Source organism: Pithys albifrons, chromosome 1, assembly GCF_047495875.1.
Source record: "Pithys albifrons albifrons isolate INPA30051 chromosome 1, PitAlb_v1, whole genome shotgun sequence".
In the NCBI taxonomy this organism is placed as follows: Eukaryota; Metazoa; Chordata; class Aves; order Passeriformes; family Thamnophilidae; genus Pithys; species Pithys albifrons.
This window is the reverse complement of record NC_092458.1, coordinates 5,689,414-5,712,789: the sequence shown is the minus strand read 5'-3', so window position 1 is coordinate 5,712,789 and position 23,376 is coordinate 5,689,414. Positions and strand designations below refer to the sequence as shown.

Here is a 23,376-nt window from a genome sequence, read left to right as displayed (position 1 = left end):
AAAAGAACCAACCAAAAAACCCCACAACCTCCCTCAAAACTACAATCCGTAACAAAGGGGGAACATCTGATAAAATAAAGAATTTCAAATCAACAAGGGTGGGTAACTTATACCAAAGAATTCACTGAAAAAACCCTCTGCCAAATTAACATTAATTTTATATCCCACAAATGAACACAGATTACTGAACTACTGTCAAAAAATAAGGCCACATATTAAAAAAAAAAGTGAAGAATTTTGTATGAATGAGTTAAACTGTGAGTGCTCTCCTTAGTGAAACAATGGAAACTTTGTTGGAGATGCCTAATCAACTACAGAGGTGGTAAAAAGTAACTCAAGCCAGACAGCGTAACATCTTGGAACAAAAGGTATTTCCAGAAATACAACCTGGCTCACAGGGAAGGGAAATTAAAAGGGTGAGCAACAAGAAGTGTAAATAACATTTACAGTGTGAAAAGATTGCTGTTATCTTCTCTTCCACTGTGTCAGCCTAATGCATTTCATCTCCTCTTGAACCCAAAATCGGGGTGATATCACAAGTGGTCCTTCCTCCCATGATGAATCCCACTGGGACCAGCACAAATTCATCCACAGCATTCTCTCATTAAACAGCACACAGTGGGGGATGAAGACAAGTTACCAAAAAAGGAGGCAAGGAGAGAGTTACTTCATACAAATAAAGTTTAAAGTTATTAGAATTATTAAAATAAAATGCTATTTCAGAACTAATTATTGAAAAAATAAAGAGACCACAGTTATTTTCAAACATTCTTGACAGCAAATTTTTAAACCAGGGGCTTTGATCGGAGAGAGACTTGCCAAAACACAGTGAGAGAGAGAAGTGTGGCAATGGACTGACAAGGAAGGCTTTCATCAGACTGCTTGAGAAAATAAGATTAAAACCTCCTGCCTCACCTGCCCCCTCCCCCCTCCCCCTCCCTGGTATTGAATGTTGCTCTAATCTGACACTTTAATCCTGAAATGCAGTTTCCCTTCCTGTTCCAGGAAACGTTAAGCAGCGTGACTTGGACTTGTGACACTCTGAGGTCCAAGTGTGGGATGAACACACGCTGTGTCAGAGCCCTCAGCTCCGTGTAGGTGAGAGCAGAACAGCCTCTCGTGGCTGACTCACTGACACCAGGGCCTGCCTTCGCTGCTCAGGCTCAGTTAAATGCCTTCACACTGGGTTACAAATGTAACAACGAAGTCAACTCCAAACATTATTTCCAGCCTGAAATGCAGAGCAGACAGATCAATGTGCTACAGCAATTAAATTGGGAAGACTTTAAATCACAGCTGAAGAAAAGAGCCTGATGTCTGTATAACCACATCCAGCTTTCCCTGATGGGATAACTTAAACAGCATTACAGCATCATTGCAACACATGTTTTGAAGAGCTGCTTAACTGAGTAAACTCTGAAGCCATCCAGGTCCATTACAAAGTTTACACAAGTGTGTTTAAAGATTAAAAATATTTTATTTACACTTTTCTTTATACACATTTTATACATTTTTTTTCAGTTTGAAACCCGAACAGAGCACATAAGCAAATCTGAGCATACTGTATCCATAGCAAGGGAAAATTACTTTCTGCCAAAAAAGACAAGAAAAAATGCTTTAAAACAGTAAAAAGAGGCAATTCTTAAATTATTTAGAGGAATTTATAGCAGCCCTGGGGTAATCATTAGACAGTTAATCCAAATGTAGATATGAGGTCATATATATATAATTTTAATTTTCTATCGGAAAAGTATTTCCAATTGCTAGACATAAACACAGCACAGTTTGAAAATAACTTTCCCTGTTAACTTATCAAATACATTCTTTGCAATACAAACAATCAGATATTGTACACTGGAATCATGGGATATTATAGTGGAATTGCAATCTCCAGCATATAATAATTTATTTTAAAAATATCTACAAAAATAACAATATATAGGGAAAAATATTTAAAATAAAAACATAGTTCACTCTTCCCTTCACCTGTTCCAGAACTGACAAAAAAGTTAGGTGGGTCTCACTGAGGTAATAAAAGCCCCCTAAATAACTTTTCAGTCATACAGAACACTGCATTTTCTAGACTTACAGTAAGGTTTTCTACCAGAGGCATAAATAAAAACCAGTATCTGCAAATAGAAGTGACTTTTCCCTAGCTACCAGCTTAATATTAATCCAAAGGTATTTGAAATTGGTTCTGGAAAGCTACTTTTAAAAGACTATATAAACATTAATTTAAATTCAGGAAGTGAATAAAAAAGTTAGCAGAGAGAGATACAGGAAAGCTACACTCAAAACAGATCAGTTTTCCTGCCACACACAACTCAGTTGTATGAAGTTTACCCACACAAATGGAAATTTTCAAGTTACTCACCAACTTTCAAAAATAGAATACAGATGCAAAAGTAGTCATTAGTATTTATTTTAAGCAGCTTCAAGTTGTGTAACAAACATGAAAATCTCAGAATGTCAGTTACAGGACACCGGCAAGCTCTGCTTAAACAGCTGACTCGTGCTTTCCAGTTATGCCCTTTCCCACTCTCCTTCAGTGCCACACGTGGCAGACACTGATTCAAGTAACTTCACAAGCTGTACTTTTATTAACAGGAGAAGAGTAGGAGGGGTGTTTTCTTTGATGTCCCAAACCCTATAAACACTAAACACAGGCTTAGTAACACTTGCACTTATACATTTTCTTTTAAGTACCTTACAGTTCTGTTTTCCTTATACTGGTCTAATTCACATAAGCAAAGTATAAATTCAAAGTTTTAAAATAATCTGAGCACCAATTCACTCCTCTTTTTTTTTTAAGGAAAAAATACATTAAAACAAAAAATACCTCTACAAATCTGACTTTTTAAGGAAGATTTATCATATACAGTCTGACACAAGCTTGAAGTTTATCTTTAGAGAACTGTTACTGTCTCCCCATAATGCTTACACTTCTTTTGCTACAGAATGGACAGAATGAATTGTAGGAAAATGCTGAAATGAATCCCAAGGAGGACAGTGCTGGAGAAGCACCTTGAATGACTAAGAGACTTGCTGTTGAATAAGCATTTTCCTACAATGAGTTAAAGAATGTTTTTCTTTTTAAACCAGTTTGAATTTGTACCTGCTGGATTTTATCTTTGCTTCCTGAGTCTCAGGTGAAGCTTCATCTCTGATGCCAAGCAGTTACCATGTTATCAGCATGAGGAAACACAGCACTTGGGTCTTCATGGCAAGAGAGCCCCAAGAAAAAATGGCTGCAAATCTCAGAAACCATGGAAAGACAAAGTCAAACCCTTGGATCTAATTTAACAGGACCACTGTCATACTGCAGAAAGTAGGACATCCACACTTTGCAAAAGGAAGTAACATCAAAGCAGGTTGCCAGGTAGCTCACACGCTGCCACTTGCTAGCAGTGCTTTCTGGAACAGCAGGGCCTTTGTAACTCCAAGCACTGCCTTCCTCCAGCTGAATTCATGCGGAAAAATACTTCAGGTTTCTTTTTGCCACCTAATACCTCCCACTATGAAACTACCAACACTTTGTGGGGGAAAATAAATGACTTTTCCCTTATGCAGTACTTTTTAAAAACACTCTGTCCCTTAAAAACAGGCATAGCAGCATGTGAAATGGAACTGGCAGTGTCCAGTCCCTTCACAGGAGCACTGTGCTTTTTGTACATTGTCTCATCTGAAAAGAAACTTTCCTCCTGGAGTTAATTGCTAAGTTAAGAAATGAAGAGGATACATTTTTTCTACAGCTATGAAACTAGAACCACCCCTACATTGTAACTATGTCCACTTTTTAAAAAGAAAGACAAGCACACTTGCTTCAAAGCAGGTCATGTGTTGAATTTTAAATATGTGGGTGACATTAGGTTTGCTGGTATTCCATTATGGAAGGGGTGGGACCAGGATAACCTCCCCAAACTTTATAATCAAAGTTTGAAACTTACCTTTTCCTTGACAAATGAGAGGCATTTAAATGTTTTGGGTTTTTTTTTTTTAACTCATCTAAATCTGATCATAATGCTCAAATTTCATAGTAACAGACAATTCTTATGAGCCAGCTTAATTTTGTTCCTATTTAAAATCTAAATTATCTGGAGCTAAATACTAAAAGCAAACACACACTTTCAATTAAAAAAAATTCCCTCAGATATATAAAGTAACAAAAACAACTGCCTTGAAAGTTCCATTGCAATATAAAAGAGAAAGTAAACTAATTTTGTATTCCATGTCTGAAACAACAAAAGCAAGGTAGAAAAGTAAATTTTCAAAACATTCTCACATACCCCCACACATTCTAAACCCCAGCAAATTCCAGTCATTCCTAAAGCTGGAAAAGTTACAGCCAGCCCCTCAATGGAGGCCCAAGTTTCAAGGAAGATGAAGCCAACAGTTCAATTAAAATTTCACAGAACAGTTACTGTTACAATCCTGAACAAGATCTTTCAGAATTGGGCACCTGAAGACAGAAACAAACGTAACAGCAGAGCACCAAAACCGACCTGGTTCTTCACGTTTCAAGTGTCAGAACTCACCAAAGCCTTTCAGTAGCAGTTGCTGAGCACACAAAATTTCAGAAGGTGCTTAAATGCAGACTCCAACACACAAATTGAGACACCCCCGTCCTGACTGTTATTTTTAATCAAGTCTTGGCCATGTTTCTTTAAGACATCTGAATCCTGAACACCAGACATGCAGACCCGTTCCCTCCTCTGGCCCCTGGGAAAAGTGAAGTGCTCTGTACTACTCCGAACGCGCCTTCTCACACAGGATTAGTTTTTGCTGCCCCATTAACTTACTGAGAAATGAGCTGGTGACAAACAGAATAATAATTAATAAAAAATGTTTTAACACCCTTGTTTTGTTCTCTTGTGCCTCAATATTCCATTAACTATGCACAGTCAGCACAGAGCCAGCACCTACTGCAGTCAGTCCCTCTCTGTACCCACGCAGGGTGATGCTCACCCAGTTCTCACAGTGAAACTGAGGTTTAAGCCACACTGGCTTTAAGTTGAGCTATCAAGAAAGTAAATTAGATTTCTAATTCAGTATTAAAAGACGAATTTAACTGCAAACTATCCTGCATGAGAAGACTAAATATCCATATTTGGTCCAGTCACTTCTGGTGTAAATAACTCATCACTACAGCTATGATGGCATGCATTATCTCTTTCTTTTAAAACATATGAAAAGAAAATATTCCATCAATAAATCATTTCTAATAATAAAAAAATTAAAATCTGCTGACTTGCCATATAGCTCCAAATACATTTCAACCCAGAACATAAACACTACAAAAATATCAAAACACAATACAAGTTTTACATGTTGTTTTTCACTTCTATTATTTCAAACTTCGTTTAGACAATAGATGTTATTTTTAACATAGAAAATTTAGGGTGATTTTGGTCCCTTTGTAAGTGCATTCTTTTGAACTCCCTGAGTACTGTACATTCCTTTTCTACAGTGATTTCTGACTGGAAGATGCTGAACAAAGTGGTTTTGCATTGCTGCACACAAAGTAAAGTCTATTGCTGAAAGTGAAACACAGCAGAGTAAGATTTTACAGAATATGCAGCTGCACGTTTCAGCATCTGAACTGTGAGCCTTCAACTTCTCCAATCTCTTCTTTAGGTTCTACAAGTGGCTAATTTCACATCCATAAAGATAATCAAAATGCAATTACTGTTATCATTTATGTCTTGGCAGATAATTCTCACCAATCTGCTGTCAGTTACACTTGTAAGTAAAACTCAATGGAGTTATTCAAAGCCCTCTTGGACCACATCTCTCAATTCAGGCACTCCAAGGTCAGTAGCCATAGCTGTGTAGGTTTTTTTATAAAAGAAACAGAAATTACACCAACCATCCAATCACCAAACTCAACACTTGAAAAACACAGTAGTTTTTAACAGTTAATAATTAAAATAATAATAATAAAAAGATTATACCACTTCAATACAAGTACTCATATTGAAAAGTGAGTACAAGCAGAGTACTGAGAACCAACTGTAGCATATCCAGTATCTGGTTCCAAAAATAACTGTGGGCCACAGCAGTGCTGAGCATTTGCTTACTGACATTTCCCATTTTCATGAAAAAAGAAAACTGGGCAGCACATTGAAACCGAAAAGAAACTCAGGTAAAATGAGTTTACTTTTTAAAAAATAATTTATAAAATAACAAATGTTTCATTATGTAGCAATGATATAGAGTTTAAAGTTACTGAATCAATCAGTATATACTAAAGATACTTTGATACCAAAGGAGGCCTCTGGTTACTTAAGAGCTTTGAATTATTTAGCTTATTAAAGATACCTCAAATTCAACAGATATGGCTGAATCTGTGCACTAGTTAAAATATAATATTGTAACTGCACATAAAAAGATGCATTTATATACAGTTTTTACAGTGTATGCACATCTATGTATACTTTTTTACTCACCAACACACACAACGCAAACAGAAGGCAGCATAGAAATAGTGTTTTGAATATAAAAATGTTTTCTTTTCAATTCAGTAGAAAATGTTTAACTCGCAGTTTGGCAGATTTACTGGTACTACTGTACAAAACCAGGAAAAAGGTCATGCAAAGGGGTTAAAATTCTCCTCCAAAGTAAATAAGGGAAAACAAAAACACCCAGTGGATTTAAGAATACTTTGCAGTTAATGGGAAAAGCATCTAACAAAGAACATAAAATACAGAAAGGGGTTGGTTTTGTTATTTCATACCTGGTTGTACCCTGGTACAGAGGGTTATTTTGATGCTCAATTAAAAAATGCAAATAAAGTCTTTCTTCTCTTACTTTCACAAATATTTAGTCAAACTCAACTTATTTCAAAAGCATAGTGGTATAATGACCATTAAAAACAAGGAAAATACTATGGACATAAAATGTTACAAAAAAAAGCACACTCAAAAATTAATTTTTTTCATACTTACGGTTAAGTTTTAAAAAAAGAACAAAAAAACAACAACAAAGCTTTTAGAAGGTCAGACCAACTATTGGCTTTTCTAATAAACTTGGTAAGTACACTCTCTGTACATCCTGTTTCTCTTGAGCATTTAGCAGTTGTTCTTACACACAAGGAAATGTCTCTGAAAGAATTTAACTGGTTTGTATTTTTTAACAAATCAGGTATAGCTTTTTCTATTTCCTGGGGTCATTCACTGTGTTTCAGCTGCAACGTCTCACATGCTCCAAAACATACTCAGGAAAGTGCAGGCTGCAGACTTGCAAGCCATCCAGCTTGCAGGGCATCCTTGGATATTCGTCTTCTTTCCATTTGTTTTCCTCTGGATCGAAGGTAAGAATTGAATCACTGTAATGACCATTGTAACAAAGGCCTCCAAGAACCATTATCTGCTTGTCCAGAACAGCCACACCGTGACCGCTCCTACCAATGGGCATGGAAGCCAATATAGTCCATTGGTCAGTATCGGGGTCATAAACCTCTGTGGAGGGACATCCTTGGGATTCAAAGGAGGCCCTCAGGATCACACAGACACCACCAAAGACATAAAGCTTACCATTGTAAGAAATCATTTTGTGAAAGCATCTTGCATAGTTCATTTTGCACTTGTTCTCCCAACAGTTTGTGACCACTTGAGTTCTCCTTGTTCGCTGCTCTACTGTCCCTTCTTTACTGGGATCAAACACACACACTTGCTTAGAGGTTGAAGATGATGTAATTCCACCAGTGATATACAGCTTGTTACCAAGCACCGTCCCTTCATGTCCATACTTATTGACTGGATAGGGATCCACAAATTCCCATTTATCCTCGGTAATGTCGTACCGTTCAGTGGAGTAGAACGTCTCGTCCCTGGTTCTCCCGGCCACTGCATACACATACCTGCCAATAACTCCCACAGCAAACTCAGAGCGTGGCACAGACATGTCTGCCATTCGTAACCAGGTGTTCTGTCTGGGGTCATACCTAAACACTTTGGATGATGCATGAAACTCACCATCTGGCCCCAGTTCTTCCCCACCTAGTAAGAACACAAAGTTATTTACAATGGCAAGGCAGTCTGGTCGCAAAGGGACTTGAGGGCCCTCTAATTCCCACCAGACCCTTGGTTTGTGCAAAAGAAGAATTTTACTGTTTACCATACTGTGTCCTATCATTCCTCTAAATACTGCAGTCTGAGGTTTGGCAGAACGAATTTTGTTCGATTTCATTTCCATCAAAGGCTGTTGGTGAACGCTATGAAAGTAATTCATGGCTTGGTCAACCTCATGTCGCAGCTGCCGGGAGTATCGATAAAACTCTGATGTTTTTACCTATGAATACATTTAAAAGATATTAAAATGCTGACCAAGAAAAACAATCCAGAAAACCTAAATGACTATGTATCATTAGAAGATTATTTTACTTTGTTTCATGCATACACTCTTGACAGCAATGGCATTTGTGCATGAAGGCTTAAACTGGTGTATTGTTATCCAAAAATCCAGAAGGCAATTTCGTGATTAACAGCAGTGACTAACATTTTCAGCAGAATAATCACATGCAGAATTTATGCTGGAATTAGGCACAACTGAAATCCCCAAGACTAAAAATCATTATTCCTTTTCCCAAAAAAAGCCTCTGTTCATCTTCTGCTTTATCCATGAGGCCCCTAAATTAAAAATGCACTATTTTCCTGGGAAAGACACCCTGTACAGCCATTACATGCCTCGTCTGCTTTTATTGAAATCTCACAGCCAAGCCTAGGCAGATATTCCCCAGTGCTGGGCTCTGCTCACAGGGCCATTTAATTGGGCTGGGGTGGGAAGGGAAGGTACCTAACCCCATTCCTTCAGAACTAATGCCTGCACCCAGCACTCCTCATGATGACTGACCTTTACGTTTCCCTTCTGAGAGACTCCATGTGTTAACAAATGTCTTTAACACAAGAAGGAAACGTCTCAGCCCATAATCCTTTGGTTGTGCATTTCTTTGGCCAACTGCAGGGGCAGGTTTGAACTTCCAGTTCCCACCCGAGAGTTACAACCTTTGAATCAGCACGAAGGAGTGAAGTGACATCTCAATTTGAAAGGAGCTACCCCTGCTCAGTATTATTGAAGTTGTGGGTGGGGAAGATGATGATAAGAATTTCCCTACTATCTCAGCCAATTAAGTTCCTCAAATTGGTCCTGAGAACATCCAAAACACTTCCCTGTCTTGAACATTTTAACTAATCCAGCTCCAGGCAGTCCTCAGCTGACCATGGACTCTTCACTCTTCCTGTACAGTCTGGTCTAACTCAGCATTCTGAATCACACTTCTGAAATTAATAAAAACCTGCTGGGTGGTGCCAAATCCACAAATTCTCGATCAGATTTGATCCTAAATTCCAGTTTCCTTCACATAAACCTGGATTGCTTTCAAACAGCCTAAATGTCTTTAGTTCCCACCAGCTCCAAAATAAGAAGCAATGCTCTGAAAAAATGTGAGGCCACTCTGAAAGGTCAAGTCACCACAAGATTACACCAGAACCCAGTATTTTTAAGTATCTGTTATTCCACATCTCCTCCTATTCCCTGTCCCAAGGAAAAAAAGCCTGTACCACCACTTACCTCAAGGGTAGTGGTTATGAATTTTGATGTATATGGAAAGCAATTTAGAAATTAATGTTCTTTATACCTTGGGAAAAAAGTGGTTGCTTGTTCCATAAAATTTCTGTTAGTTTTCTACTACTCATTTCTCCTCTTTGAATAACAATTAAGATATTCTGCTGTCAGATAACCATCCTTTAAAAGTCTCTTGAACTGTTATTATTGGACTTAATTTGCACAGATATTGTTTTACACACCAGATTTCAAAAAACCTGAGTACCAGCCTACCATTGTAAAGCAAAGCACAGCTCAAGAGTTACAGTGATTTGATGATTTTATTTACACTTTTCTTTCCCCCACCTAATTCTGACAAGTTCAGCCTGAGTTTGATAAACAGGCTGGATGCAGATGTACATGTCATTCTTGCAGCAACATTCAGCTCCTTTCTATTGTCTTTACCAGGGGTGATTATGGAGCAAAAAGGTTTACTCAGGCACAATACTTACAGAATACCCACAGTAAATCCAACTCTTCTGGGAATAAGAGATATATTTTCTTATTGCAAATAAAGTATATCTCATAAACAGACAGATCTGCTCATGTGACATTTGTTAGAATAAACCACATACCCTGCCTGACTGAAAAGATTGAACATAAATTACAGAAAATCTGCTGGCAGGGAGAACCACAGCCCAGAAAAACGGTAATATACAGAAAGCCTTAAAGGTTACAAAAAATGAAAAAATAAGTTAAAATAACAAAGAATTGTGGGTGAGTTACTTTCTCCTTAAAGGGAACTTTCAAATTCTGCAACAGCAGGGCTACTTCCTGCATTCCCAAACTGGAACCATCATCTTCAGAATGAAATAAAAATATAAATTATCCTTGTTCCACCTAAATATAAATTGCCTTTGTTCCACCTCCATGCAGTTCAAGTTTTCTTGGATGATTATGGGAGACATCAGGATCAACATGCTCACAATGTGAAGCCTGCCAGCAGAGCCTGGCAGAGATGGAAAGTGTTTTTTTCTTTCCCCCTCAACATTTACAACTCTGTCATTAGATCTGGAAATCCAAATGCCAGCCAGAGACTGGAATTAAAATAAGCCTTATATACCCTCACCACCCTACTCCTTCACAGAGCCTGAATCTCACCCCATGAGAGCAGGCAAAAGGAAACAAAGAGTCTCTCTCCTTCCAGAGACAGAATCTCAAGACCAGGGAATCCATCTATTAGTAGTTTGCTATTGTTTATCTTGACAAAGGCACTGACATCAAAGCAAAGCTCAACCTCCTGCCTTAAACCAAAAAAACATCAAGAAGCAAATGCAGCTCCCCAGTTATTAACACCCCTCTCAGACTGAGGTCCATGGGGAAGCTTCTACAAGCACAGGTTTGGGGAGTTGAACATGGAAATACCCAAGCACTGGCAACTCTTACAACATGCAGAAAAAACATCCCACAAAACAAGAGTGATTGACTCCCTAAATTCCGGTAAGAAAAGGTAGTTGGAACATCCTGAGATCAGCTCAGTTGGTTAAAACTTGGTTGTAATAATGCCAAGGTCATGGGTTCAATCCCCTGTGTGGGCCATTGACAAGAGCTGGGCTCGATGATCCTTGTGAGTCCCTTCCAACTCAGAATAGTCTGTGAGTCTGTGTGATTCCTAAACTCAGCTGTTGAGGAAAACCATCAGTTTTGAGCCTTCCACCTTCCACCAGCACAAGCTCTGCCACACAGGATTGGTACCTCTCCTGAGCTCCAAGGGTGAAGGTCAGGATATGCCTACAGGAAGCACAGGCTGCTCACACTTGCTTTATGCGAATAAAAACTAAGCCAATGTAGGGAATTGTGCCCACTGTCACAGTCACACACTGTCCTAGTTGAGCAGGAGGGACCAGCTGACACTCTGTGGGGGTGATCAAAGCTGTGTATTCTATCCCCTCTATTCATTCCCCAAGGACAATGGGCCATTAGCAGTAGCTGCCCAGGGAGTCATTATCACCTTCACACTCAGCCTGAGGGGGCGGAGCTGCTAATGGGCCATCAACAGTTCAATACCCCCTGGCTCCCAGAGTTAATCACCCATTGTGTGAGTCCCCGCCCAGAGGGAGGGACTGGGTGCTCCCTGAGGGTACATAAGTGGTGGGTAAGAAGACCTTGGGAAACTTCTCATCAGATCCAGAGGAGCAGCAGGACCTCGACAGGAGGAGATCACCGCTCTTGCCCAGACCACAGCCCTCGCCTGCACCAACAGGTTTTTCACTTCCTTTTGCTCTGGACTTGGGGGAGCCACAGGGGTCTCAGCACAAGGGCAAACAAACCCCCTTGGGTTTGTGCCCCAGGACACTGGGTTATACTGCTGGGGTTTTGTGAGTTGAAAGCAATTTCCCTTTTGTGTCAGTGCTTTTATTGTAATATTATTATTAAATTTTAGCTCTGACTTATAATCTCTCTCGTGGTGAGTTCATTTCCCCTGCTGGTTCGCCTTTAAACCAGCACACACACTATATGAAATATTCCAGAATTATTTAAAAGCCCTGCTCAGCAAATAGTAAGGAAAAGCCTCCACCTACACTTTCAAATAATTTTACAGTATTTTTCATTGCTTGTGTGTATACTCAAAAAAGAGAAGCATTAAAATTGGGGTGATTGGCAAGTTGTACATGTCCTTTAGTTTCAGTAGACGAAAGAACATGGCCCTCAACGAGCCTTCTGTGAGAATTTCTGACACCCAAAACACAAAGAAGGAAAGCCCTCTGCATTCAAAAGGAGGCTCTGCCACTCCCTGTAAGTAGCAACAAGCAGCTGATCAACCCATACCCACACATTTACCAACAGACCAATTCTCCTGATAAGTTCAAATGAAGAAGCTCTAGAAGGAACGTGCCCCTGATTACCGACAGACTCAAGCAAAGCACTCAAGTTTCTGCAAAACAGATGGAAATGTGCACTGACCATCATGAACCCTGAAGTAACACAAGTGTGCATTCTTGAAGAGTACATCAACTCTGCATTGATAAAAATACATAAATGGTTCACAGCATTTTCAAAGCTTAAAAAAACTGTTTTGTTATCTTGCTGAACAGTCTCAAAGGCAGTTCAAGCTGGACTTCCTCACCAGTATCAGTCTTACAGTAAAAAGAAAAGGAATTTCATCCAAGTGTTGAAAGTTTTGCTCATGTGATTTCTTTTTTTTACATTCTTTCCAATTCTTTCTCTTCAATTTTCTGGAGAAAAGCTTCTTATAGAGGTTCTAATGTAAGAGTTCCCTCAAGATCATAGAATGGAGTGGGATGGAAAGGACCTCCAAGATCATCAAGGCCAACCCTTGGTCCAACTCCAGTCCATTTACCAGATCATGGCACTCAGTGCCATGGCCAAGCTCAGTTGAAAAACCTCCAGGGATGGGGAATCCACCCCCTCTCTGGGCAGCCCATTCCAATGCCTGAGCACTCTCTCTGCAAAGAATTTTTTTCAGGTATCCAACTTAAATTTCTCCTGGCAGAGCTTGAGCCCATCGTGCCCCCTTGTCCTATTGCTGAGTGCCTGGGAGAAGAGACCAGCCCCCACCTGGCCAGAACTTCCCTTCAGGTAGTTCTAGACAGTGATGAGGTCACCTCTGAGCCTCCTCTTCTCCAGGCTAAACAACCCCAGCTCCCTCAGCCTCTCCCCACAGCACTTGTGCTCCAGTCCATTCACCAGCCTTGTTGCTCTTCTCTGGACTCGCTCCAGCCCCTCAAGATCTTTCCTGAACTGAGGGGCCCAGAACTGAACACAGCACTCAAGGTGTGGCCTCACCAACGCAGAGTACAGGGGAAGGGTCACTGCCCTGGGCCTGCTGGCCACGCTAGTTTTGATACAGGACAGGATCCCATTGGCCTTCTTGGCCACCTGGGCACACTGTTGGCTCATGTTGAGCTTCCTGTCAATTAGGACCCCAAGGTCCCTCTGCCTGGCTGCTCTCCAGCAGGGGAGAGCATTACAGGGAATAATGAACCTCTATCTCAGACTTCCACAGAGCAAATTCTTCCCTTTACTTGCAATAAAGTTATTTTACTGGAGACTAAGCTGAATGAAAACTAAAGATCTATCAACTCTACTAACTCGGATCCTTATTATTTTCACACCTACTTATCTGTGGCCACATTTTAAGTACAACTCAAAGCCAGACCAAGAAGTGCCTGGTCCCAGCACAGGGCTCTGAAGGGCTACTCTGCAAGTCCTACAAATCACTCACTGTTTTTCAGCCATAGAAAGACCAGACCATGCAGCCTCTGGGCAGCAAGGACAGTGCCCTCAAACTGATTACTTTGGCTGCTCCTTCTTAGAAACTGGCAAGTGAAATGATCAAAGCCAACTGGAGTCTAACTCTGATCTCTCAAGTCAGTCAACTGCCACAGCTCAGAAGTTCAGCACATAATAAATACTGCTGGCAAACCTATCCAAGGCAGCAATAACCCTGAGAGACAGAAATACCAAGCGCAGCACCTGTTTAAGATGAGGGGCCCACTGACCTCATCCACCAGACACTTCTTACTCTAAGCTTCAGCAAATGAAGCTGTAGAAGCAGATGCATATGCATTACTAGACATGGAAGTAAATGAGGAAAAAAAGGGAATTTATGAAAGATAAAGTCATAATAAGAAAATTATAAGGACATCTTTTCAAAAATTACTATTTTCTAGGCACAGGACAGCAGACACTCAAAAATAATGTGCTATTTATCCTGCCTCTAGAGCACAACATAGTGATTAGTAAATTCCTAATTGTTATGGGTTTAGCTAAGTAGGCCTAAATTTAGGCTTTAGAGTTCAGACTAGGCCTGGGACTGTCGGCTGACTTGAGCTGGGCTGAGCTGACAGTTGACTCCTTCCAGCCAATGGTATTGTATTCCATACCATATTCCAGCATCATCTCAAAGTGCAGAGTCGGTGTGGGAGTGGCTTGGTCAGTTCCTTCAAACTGTGGTCCCAGGAGGACCCACCGTGCCATCCCAGGAGGGACGAGAGGACCAGACTCAGCACCAGCTCACCATCATGTTATCTTAGGGAAGCAAAATGTTTGTTCTTAGTTTTCTGCCTAAGTCTGTCCCTCTGGGGATTGAGTTCTCTGGAGTAATTTTTAGTTAGAATAGTGGGATTTGTGTTCACTGGGAAGTGGGAAGTTATTTCTTGTTATTTCTAACTTGTGTAAGTGTGTATTATATTGTAATTTGCTTTTAATTTTCTCTTTCCTGTATAAATATATATAGTTAGTTTAAGCATAAACTGTTTTGAACTTCTAGGTTTTTTCCTTTCTCCCTTTTTCTCAACCAGAAGGAGAAAAGCTTTGACTCTGTATTGGGCAGTTGGCATTTTGCCAGCTCAACCCAAGACACTAATTTAAGTTGGCAATTTATAAATCAGCTTGGGCTGGTCATAACCAACCCTGCAGACTGGACATAAAAAAGACACCTTTAGATTTTAAGGTTTTGAAACAACATATCAGTGTGAGTAGTACACAGAGACTAAAGGGAGCTTCAACAGACTATGAAGGGAAATCATGACACAGTAACCTCCAATAACACAGAGATTAACTCAGAGGGCATTTCCCACAGATCACTGTCTTCAAACTTCCTCAAGACTTACAGAGCCATGGACAGGTTTCTAAGGAAAGGAAAACTCAGCGTTGACAGCAAAACTTGTATCCTACCATACACTTTGCCTTCAGTTTCTACCTATTCCCCAAATCCTTACTCCATTTACCTCATTTTCCCTCATACACCTGCATGTATTTTAAGGGCTGAGGAACAAAGAAGTGCCCATTCACACTCCCAAAGCCATTCTTGCAGGACAGCCTGCACCAAGCCCAGAGGCTGCACCTTCACTGGTGGCACATCAGCCTCAAGGTATTAATCCAGTCAGCCATTTCACTTTCAAAAGGACAAGCCACCCCACTCAGACTGTACATCTTGCAAAAAAAATGATGTAAGAAACAGAATGGCCTAAGAGGCCAAAAGTGTCCCTACCATGACTTGAAAAGTTAAATTATGTAAGTTATTTATGTACTACAATGACAGGCCTATGAGAAATGCACATCACACAGATTACATAAGAGCACATGTGACGAACCAGCCTCTGTGTACCAAACACAGAGTTTGCTGAACTGGAAGAGTCAACCTCAGACTGCACTTGGTATGTTCATGCAGCTGTTTAGTCTGTGCTGGCTTCAGGACAAAGGTGAACTCTGCTTGTGGATCTCCAAAAAGGCAGTTTTACCAGTATTTTCCTCCCTCTACACAGAGAGGAAAGAGGTTACTGCCAGAACAGTGAACAGACACACCCTTTTACAAAAAAAAAAGTGTTCTATATCCTGATGTTGGTTCCAACTGCAGTTGTCCTTTGTCACTTGTCATGCTGGATAACTCAATGCTCTCTTAGCCAGTGTGAAACACAAATACATTCCTGGTTGCAGCAACCAATGACATAATTGGCTGTGCCTCCCTCTGCTGAGCTGTCCCACTCCACGATCTGCACTGGCTTCTCTCTGTTCCCACACACAGTAACAGAAAGGGCATTCACAGATGAAGCTTTCACAGTGATTTCTCTCCCAAAGTTGTACCTGTTGGGCCACTTGGCAGCTGTCAAGATACAACATGATCAGCACTGTATGCAGGATTTACACCACTGACACCAACACCAGCTCCAGAAGTTACACCTGAATGTGAGGACCAACGTGTAGTTTCACCTCTGCTTACAGAAATTTAACTGAGGACATCTTGATGCTTTAGCTTGTATCCCCAAATCTCACAGAGCTCAAGCAGACTTACACAAGTCTTGCCCCATTAAACTAACCTTAAAAGAATATTTTATGCATTTTTTACTACATTAAATGATGCAGTAGTAAGGTAAAAGTGTTATTAAAACCAAGACACTCCACAGTGTCCTGCAGAGTTCAGCTCTTACTAGCTGGGAATGCTTTAACCCAATATAAACATTGCAGTACTGCTCTAAAATATGCTTAGGTATTTATTTTGTTTATGTCTATAGTCTAATACAGTATCATAGATATAGTTTATGTGTTATTACATCCTCCACTCAATTCACACACAGAGAAAAAAAGTCCAAAATATAGAAACTCACTAGTCTGAAGTAATTAATAGCTTTTGTAATTTAAAGTAGAAATATGTATAAGAATCACTGCCTGGATCATCCAGTAGCCCTTAAAACCCCCAAAACCAATAGAACCTTATCTGTATATTCACTAGATACCAAAGTAAAAGTATATAGGAAATTAATCTGGAAGAAGCACAACAAAAACACAAGGCCTTAACTCCTACTAATTCACCAAGAGGTGAAAAAATACAAAAGTTAGAGTTGTATCTCGTCACACAAAAAAGGTAATGGCATTAAACCAGCACAGTTTAAGTAATTCCTAACCCAAACACTGTTACTGGCCTGTGAGAGAGATGCTCACAAAGTATCCTCTACTGCTGACAAATATTCAGAGATTCTCAAGAACTGAAAAACATTTTTTGTCTATCCTTCAAGAGAAGAGTAGAAAAAGCAAGTTCACTTTTAGCCTCTTACTACATACAATGATCAGCTGAAGTTTAGATCACCTGTTTCAAAGATTCCTCTGATATTTAAAGCAAATAATTTCATTTCATACTGTCAGTAATTTTTGACTGTATTATGTGCCTTGTGTAGAACCAAGTGTGTATGTGACAGCCCAACCACTGAAGAGACAACAACAAAAACGCTGCAGATTTAAGAGCAGATGCAAGTTTTCATTTGCAAATAAAAAAACCCTGTACTTAAATCATGTCAGATCTACAGTCACTGTTTCTGATTACATTGCTAACAAATATCATGACATATACCCTACATACTGTGTGCAGCTCTGAGGTCTCTGGAAAACAAGAAGCAATTTGTGGATAACAATAAGAACATTTGAAATTAAACTAGATACAAATGACGTTGTCTCAAAATGTCTTTTTCATATAAAGTTACTTACAAACATGTGTTGCAAACCCACCTGTTCTGCAGCCACGGTACAGACTATTGTCTAATAACCAAAGGGCAACACTTTTGGGTGTTTGCCTTCCATGGCAAACACTGTGCTATCATCTTGTTCCTCAGGAATCTTACCTATTTAATGGCATGCTGCCCTAGCTAAATGGTGAATCCTGCCTATTGCTTTTCAAATGCACCAACCTTCTCAAACACACTGGATGGTGTCATCAAACAAAACCTGATGTTCTGAATGATGGTGTCCGTGTGCCGCCAGCGTCTTCTATCGTGGCGCAGCCAGGCCTGCACAGCTTCGTACAGCTCTATCTCGGGAAACCTGCTCAGATGGTCATTATCCAGGTAGGACATGAGCTTCTCAAAGCTCAGGTATGACAGAAAGTCAGGTCTGGACATGAGTGGCACAAAATTCTCTAGCAGAAAGGAATCCAATTTTTCCCTGACTCCTTCGATGTTTACACCAAAATCATCCAGAAGTCTCATAATTTCTGCACAGTTTTCTAAGCAGATTTTAGCTAAAAGAAAAGAGCAGCAAAACTTTACCACCTCTATCAGCTGGACATACATGGCAGCCTGAAGGATTTCATGAACAGTGTTCATACTCAGTTCAATAGTTCCATAGTACATGAATTGGAGAACGTGACTGAAGCCTGTCGCTGTCAGACCCTTCAAATGGATTTTGTCCTGATCTCGTTCTCGCATGTCAGCTGTGAACATAATCCTGAAGTAATCACTTTGGGTGGCAAGCAGAGCTTTATGGGCCTGAAATTGGTGGTCTTCAATGACAAGTGTGACATCAAGAAGCAATCCCTCCTCATACAGTGCTCTGAATCCTGCAGAGACACTGGTGTCGTGGATGGAGGAGCTAAACCCTTCCACGTCCCCTGCCATGAATCACCTGGGGGGGAAGAAAAAATAAATAAATAAAAATGAAAATAAATTGGAATTTCTAATAACATATTACAAGCCCTTCCTGATTAGATAAATCCTAACTGAGATTGCTTTTATTAAGACTTAAAAGTCTTCACCATCCTTTTTGTTTTCACTCCAGCTGAAAAATCAACTTAGGAAACAACTTAAAACACCAACTTTAAGTATTTCTCCCCCACAAAATATTCTCATTTTCCAGACAGGGTAATCAACAAAAATAACTACACAACACTGTCAAAATGATTCCTCACTCTAAGTTAACTCATGGTCAGATAATGAACTAAAGAGGTTATCGTGGTTTTTTTCCTCTCCCCTCCTCAATCTTTCTAAAGAATTTATCTCAGGGGAGCAATAAAACACCCACTCTTGAATATCAAAGGTTTCAGAACAGAAGCCAAACTTCCCAAGCTTCAGACACAAGCTCCTGTAGATCAGTACACAGTATAATTAACAAAAAAAATTATTACATTTAAAAATCTATGTCAATTTACTCAAAAGTTATTTCTAGGAAAATGAGTATTTTCAGAGATATTATTTAAGATTATTTCAGTTCTCCTGTAACAACATCCCATCACGTTCCCCACCTTTTTTACTACAGCAATTAATATTAGGTTATGAGATTTATAAAGTGAAAAATACTAATGTAATAAGACTAATGTAATGTAAACAAGAACAGGTCATAATAAATAGTAATCTGTATACTGGCTTTAGTGAAGCTGAATTGCTCATTATTTGAACACTTGCAGATACAGTTGATTGAAGCTTGCACATAAGTAAACTGTAAATAAACCAAAAAGAAATCAAAGAGCAGCAGGATCCTACCCTGTTAAAGCTAAGGAAAATAAATATGCAATCAAAATAAAAGCCTATTCAAAATCTTGCTCAGCTTCCTTGGGTTGAGGCAGAGAGAAGTTGCACAAGGCAGCCTGAACCAATCTAACAATTTATCAAACTCAAAGCACACTCCATTCCTCCCCTCTGCCCTCATTCTGGGGTCTGAGCTCCTGCTGCCCACTTGGAACCATTTCTGGGGCTCACTGCACTCCTCTAGAAAGCCAATTCAACTCAAACCTGACAAAAAAATAAACCAAGAGTGGGGAGGGATGCACATGAAAAAGACAGAACACAAACACAACAACCACTCCCTGCCCCAGCACACACGAAACCTCAAAAGCAGAGAGCTTTGTTTCCCACTGCTCTGACCTGACACTGCCAGGGTTTGGCACAAGAACCACCTGAGGCAGAAGGCAGGACATACACTTGGGCAGGAAGAGAGAAAAAGAGAAATAACTTCCCCATTTGGCATTAATTTGGTATTAGAATTGGTTCAACTACTTCTGTTCCACTTTATCCCACCTTGTATTACACTGCAACATTCTCTCAGATATTTGTGCATTTAACTCTGAATTTCCTATTGCAATTAAAGCTAATCATGTTTTGCTACTGGTAACCCACATGAAAAGCTGAATAATATCAGCACATTAAAAAACCTGCACATTTTCAAGGTCATAAAACTTCACACAAGTACAAGGACCCCGCAGTGACTCCAGGGTGGCCCCATTTCACAACTTCAGAGAGCAGTTACCACAACACTCCCACTTCCCCAAGCACCACGTTCTGACTGCTGCCATTTCACTGGAATGCATTTATTAGACTCCATCAATGTATAATCCTCTCCATTCATCAGCACACATCCTGGAAAACAAAACTGGAGAGACTCTTTGTCTATGCAGAACTGAAACGGTGAGTGGGTGTTTGCAGCCACACCCCATGGAATCAGCACCACTCCCGCACTGCTGGAGCCTGGTGATGGTTCTGGGCACAATAAAGTCAGTGCTGGGAGTGCTCATTACAATTATGGCCTTATGACAAAACTCAAATTCCTGAAAGTAAGAGCAGGAGCAAAAGAGCAAAGATGACAATCCAAGTGCTTTCTCACAGGTATCCATGACAGCACATTCCCCTCAATGCCATTGAAGACATGAGAGAACCTGCAAACTGCTCCAGAGCTTCACATTGTGAGTCTCTTATTCCTCAACAGCACTTGCTCACTAGAAAGAAAAATTACCATCAAATATTCCTCTTAGTTGTTGCCAATTCTTACACAAAAGCAAATGAGGAAAGAACTACTTTACTAACTCTTACCACCTCAAAAAGCAGCAACCATAAAGCCTGGCTTTACAGATTTGCTTTCTAATTGAATTTCTGGTATCAAACAAAAAGGTGAACACTAATGTTAGCTTTTATTTCTTCTTTCACTGGGGCACTTGTAAGTCCTCCCCTCCCATCCCCAGTTCTCTGATGTTTAATAATAACTGAGTTCATACCTCAGCCTTTCCCATTTAAGACACTTAATGATCACTTGCCTTTAAATGGGCCACTCATTTTTATAAAATATACAGCAGCTTGAAACAACCCTCAATTCTGTCTGAAATCAGCCAAGACATTGAAAGGTTACTGGGATTCTCAGACAGTACAACTGTGTAAGTTACATTTATTTAGGAGACCCACTAAGACTTGGCTCAGCTTCAGCTCTACAATCCATGTAAAGATGGGACAGGACAGCTGGAATTTGAAAATGTGAGAACATGAACAGAGTAACACAACAATATATTGGGGGGAGAAATGAAGCAACATTCCCCAGGTGACTGAAGCAACATGTAACAATCTGGAAACAATGGGATCTCCCATCACACACACAGGTTTATGCAGAGAGGAATCTCATGGAAGGGACTTCTTCCCAACAGGACGTGCATTACTGTGTAAGAACCACAGCAGCAACCCACAAACACACACTGGGATCTCTGCCCTTCCTGGAGAAACATAACCATAGAATAGAATAGAATCATAGAATGGATTGGGTTGGAAAAGACCTCCGAGATCAAGTCCAACCCTTGGTCCAACCCCAGTCCCTTTACCAGATCATGGAACTCAGTGCCACGGCCAATCTCACCTTAAAAACCTCCAGGGATGGGGAATCCACCCCCTCTCTGGGCAGCCCATTCCAATCCCTGAGCACTCTCTCTGCAAAGAAGTTTTTTCTGATCTCCAACTTAAATTTCCCCTGGCAGAGCTTGAGCCCATCGTGCCCCCTTGTCCTATTGCTGAGTGCCTGGGAGAAGAGACCAACCCCCACCTGGCCAGAACTTCCCTTCAGGCAGTTCCAGACAGTGCTGAGGTCACCTCTGAGCCTCCTCTTCTCCAGGCTAAACACCCCCAGCTCCCTCAGCCTCTCCCCACAGCACTTGCGCTCCAGTCCCTTCTCCAGCCTCGTTGCTCTTCTCTGGCCCCGCTCCAGCCCCTCAATCTCTTTCCTGAACTGAGGGGCCCAGACCTGAACACAACACTCAAGGTACATTACAGGCACTCCACAAATAAAAGGAGAGAAATTTACTTTCAAACAGGATGGCCCTAAAAGACAGGCCTCTTCCACCACCCTCAAAGAAGCAAAAAGGAAAAGTCGGCAAGTGAAGTTAAACAGAGACAAATGGTAGATGCACTAAATCCAGAGGAGACCCTCCAGTGTTCCTTTAAAGGAACAAATAATTGTCAAAACATTAAAAAAAAAAAAAAAACAAAAAATCACCATAGAGAGTCGTGAGAGAGTCCTGGGTAAGTGGCTCCAGCCCTGCAGGTGGCACAATAACCTGCAGAGGTCACTTACAACCCCAGCGATCTGTGGTTGGGTGATCACGTGGCTTTCACACAGAGACTGCACCAGTGTGGGGGCTTTTGGTGAACATACTTTTAGTTCTGATTAAAGAGAAATAAGACACACACACACACAAAAAATCGTACACAAGCGAATATCCTTCAAATTTTAAATCTATGAAAAAATAAGGTGGCAGGAATTACTGAAATATTAAAAAATAAAAACCACCTGCATTTATGGAACACCTTTTAGAGTTCCAGTTTTTACATCTCCCTAAAACTGGCTATTCCATAAGATATTTGAAAATAAGTCAGCCACAAATATCTGCAATGGTAAGTAAGTAAGTGGTACACACTGGGAAATTATTATTTCTAAATGTTTTAAAAGTATGGCGGTTTAACTCACATAATCCTTCTTCTCATATCCCTACTCATATTCCTTCTAGTAAATCTTGTTTTCAGCATCAAAACATTTTTCCTCCCAAATCTCAAACAGCATTTAATGGATTATTTAAGTAGTCACAAAGCCAGTAAGAGTTCTCTCTAAAGAAGCTTCAGAATCCTGTGACTGAAAAGCCTTTCTGTGACTGCTTGACTTTCTGCCTTAAATAAAATGAATAAATACCATTTTTTGGCATGAAGCCATATACAACAACACCAGATGAGTTTTTCTTGAAAACAAAAAAATGCATTGGCCAGTGCAAATACACAAAGGGGTTAAAATAGTACAGAAACTGAGAAACTATGCAGTTAAATGCATATTGTGCTTAAAGGGTAACAATCTTCATTTCTAAAGGTAATATCCTCCAACAGCAAATACCAACGTTGTAGTTCAAATATTAAAAAAGCAATAGAAAATACTCTCAGCTGAATTAATTTTTCTAAAGCATAGCTATGCCATTCCTCCCACACACACTTGCAATCTTTGATGTAATTCTATGCACTATTCAAATGCTGCAGTTACTTCCCAGAGGACAATACACAACGATTTTTCCTTCGTATTTTCAATAAAAATGCAAAATTCCCTTAGATTTCCCTCACACACCCAACTGCCAGCAGCACACTCAGTCCTAAGGCAGACATGGAGCCTGCAGTGGGCTGTAGGAAACAGGAACAAAAAAATTCCCCTGTACAAACAATCGGGGGGTGGGTGATCTCTGCTGATGTTGGGCATTGTTCTGTGCACACAGAGCTGAGCAGGGCAATGCAGCACAGGAAGCAAAGGCTGCTGAAAACC

At 40.2% G+C, this 23,376-nt stretch overlaps 1 protein-coding gene across 11 annotated transcripts in view; it reads right to left on the bottom strand.

Moving 5' to 3' along the window:
* Window positions 1-1,457: 1,457 nt before the first annotated feature.
* KLHL15 (kelch like family member 15) overlaps window positions 1,458-23,376 on the bottom strand; it is a 31,754-nt gene continuing 9,835 nt past the window's right edge. For all 11 annotated transcript variants that reach the window (XM_071549732.1, XM_071549560.1, XM_071549013.1 and 8 more), the window contains 2 exons: window positions 17,745-18,456; window positions 1,458-8,289 (listed from right to left, as the gene is read on the bottom strand). In XM_071549732.1, coding sequence (XP_071405833.1) covers window positions 7,180-8,289; window positions 17,745-18,449 — 1,815 coding nt within the window. In that variant the 5' untranslated portion in view covers window positions 18,450-18,456 and the 3' untranslated portion in view covers window positions 1,458-7,179. The remainder of the gene's footprint in view (window positions 8,290-17,744; window positions 18,457-23,376) is intronic.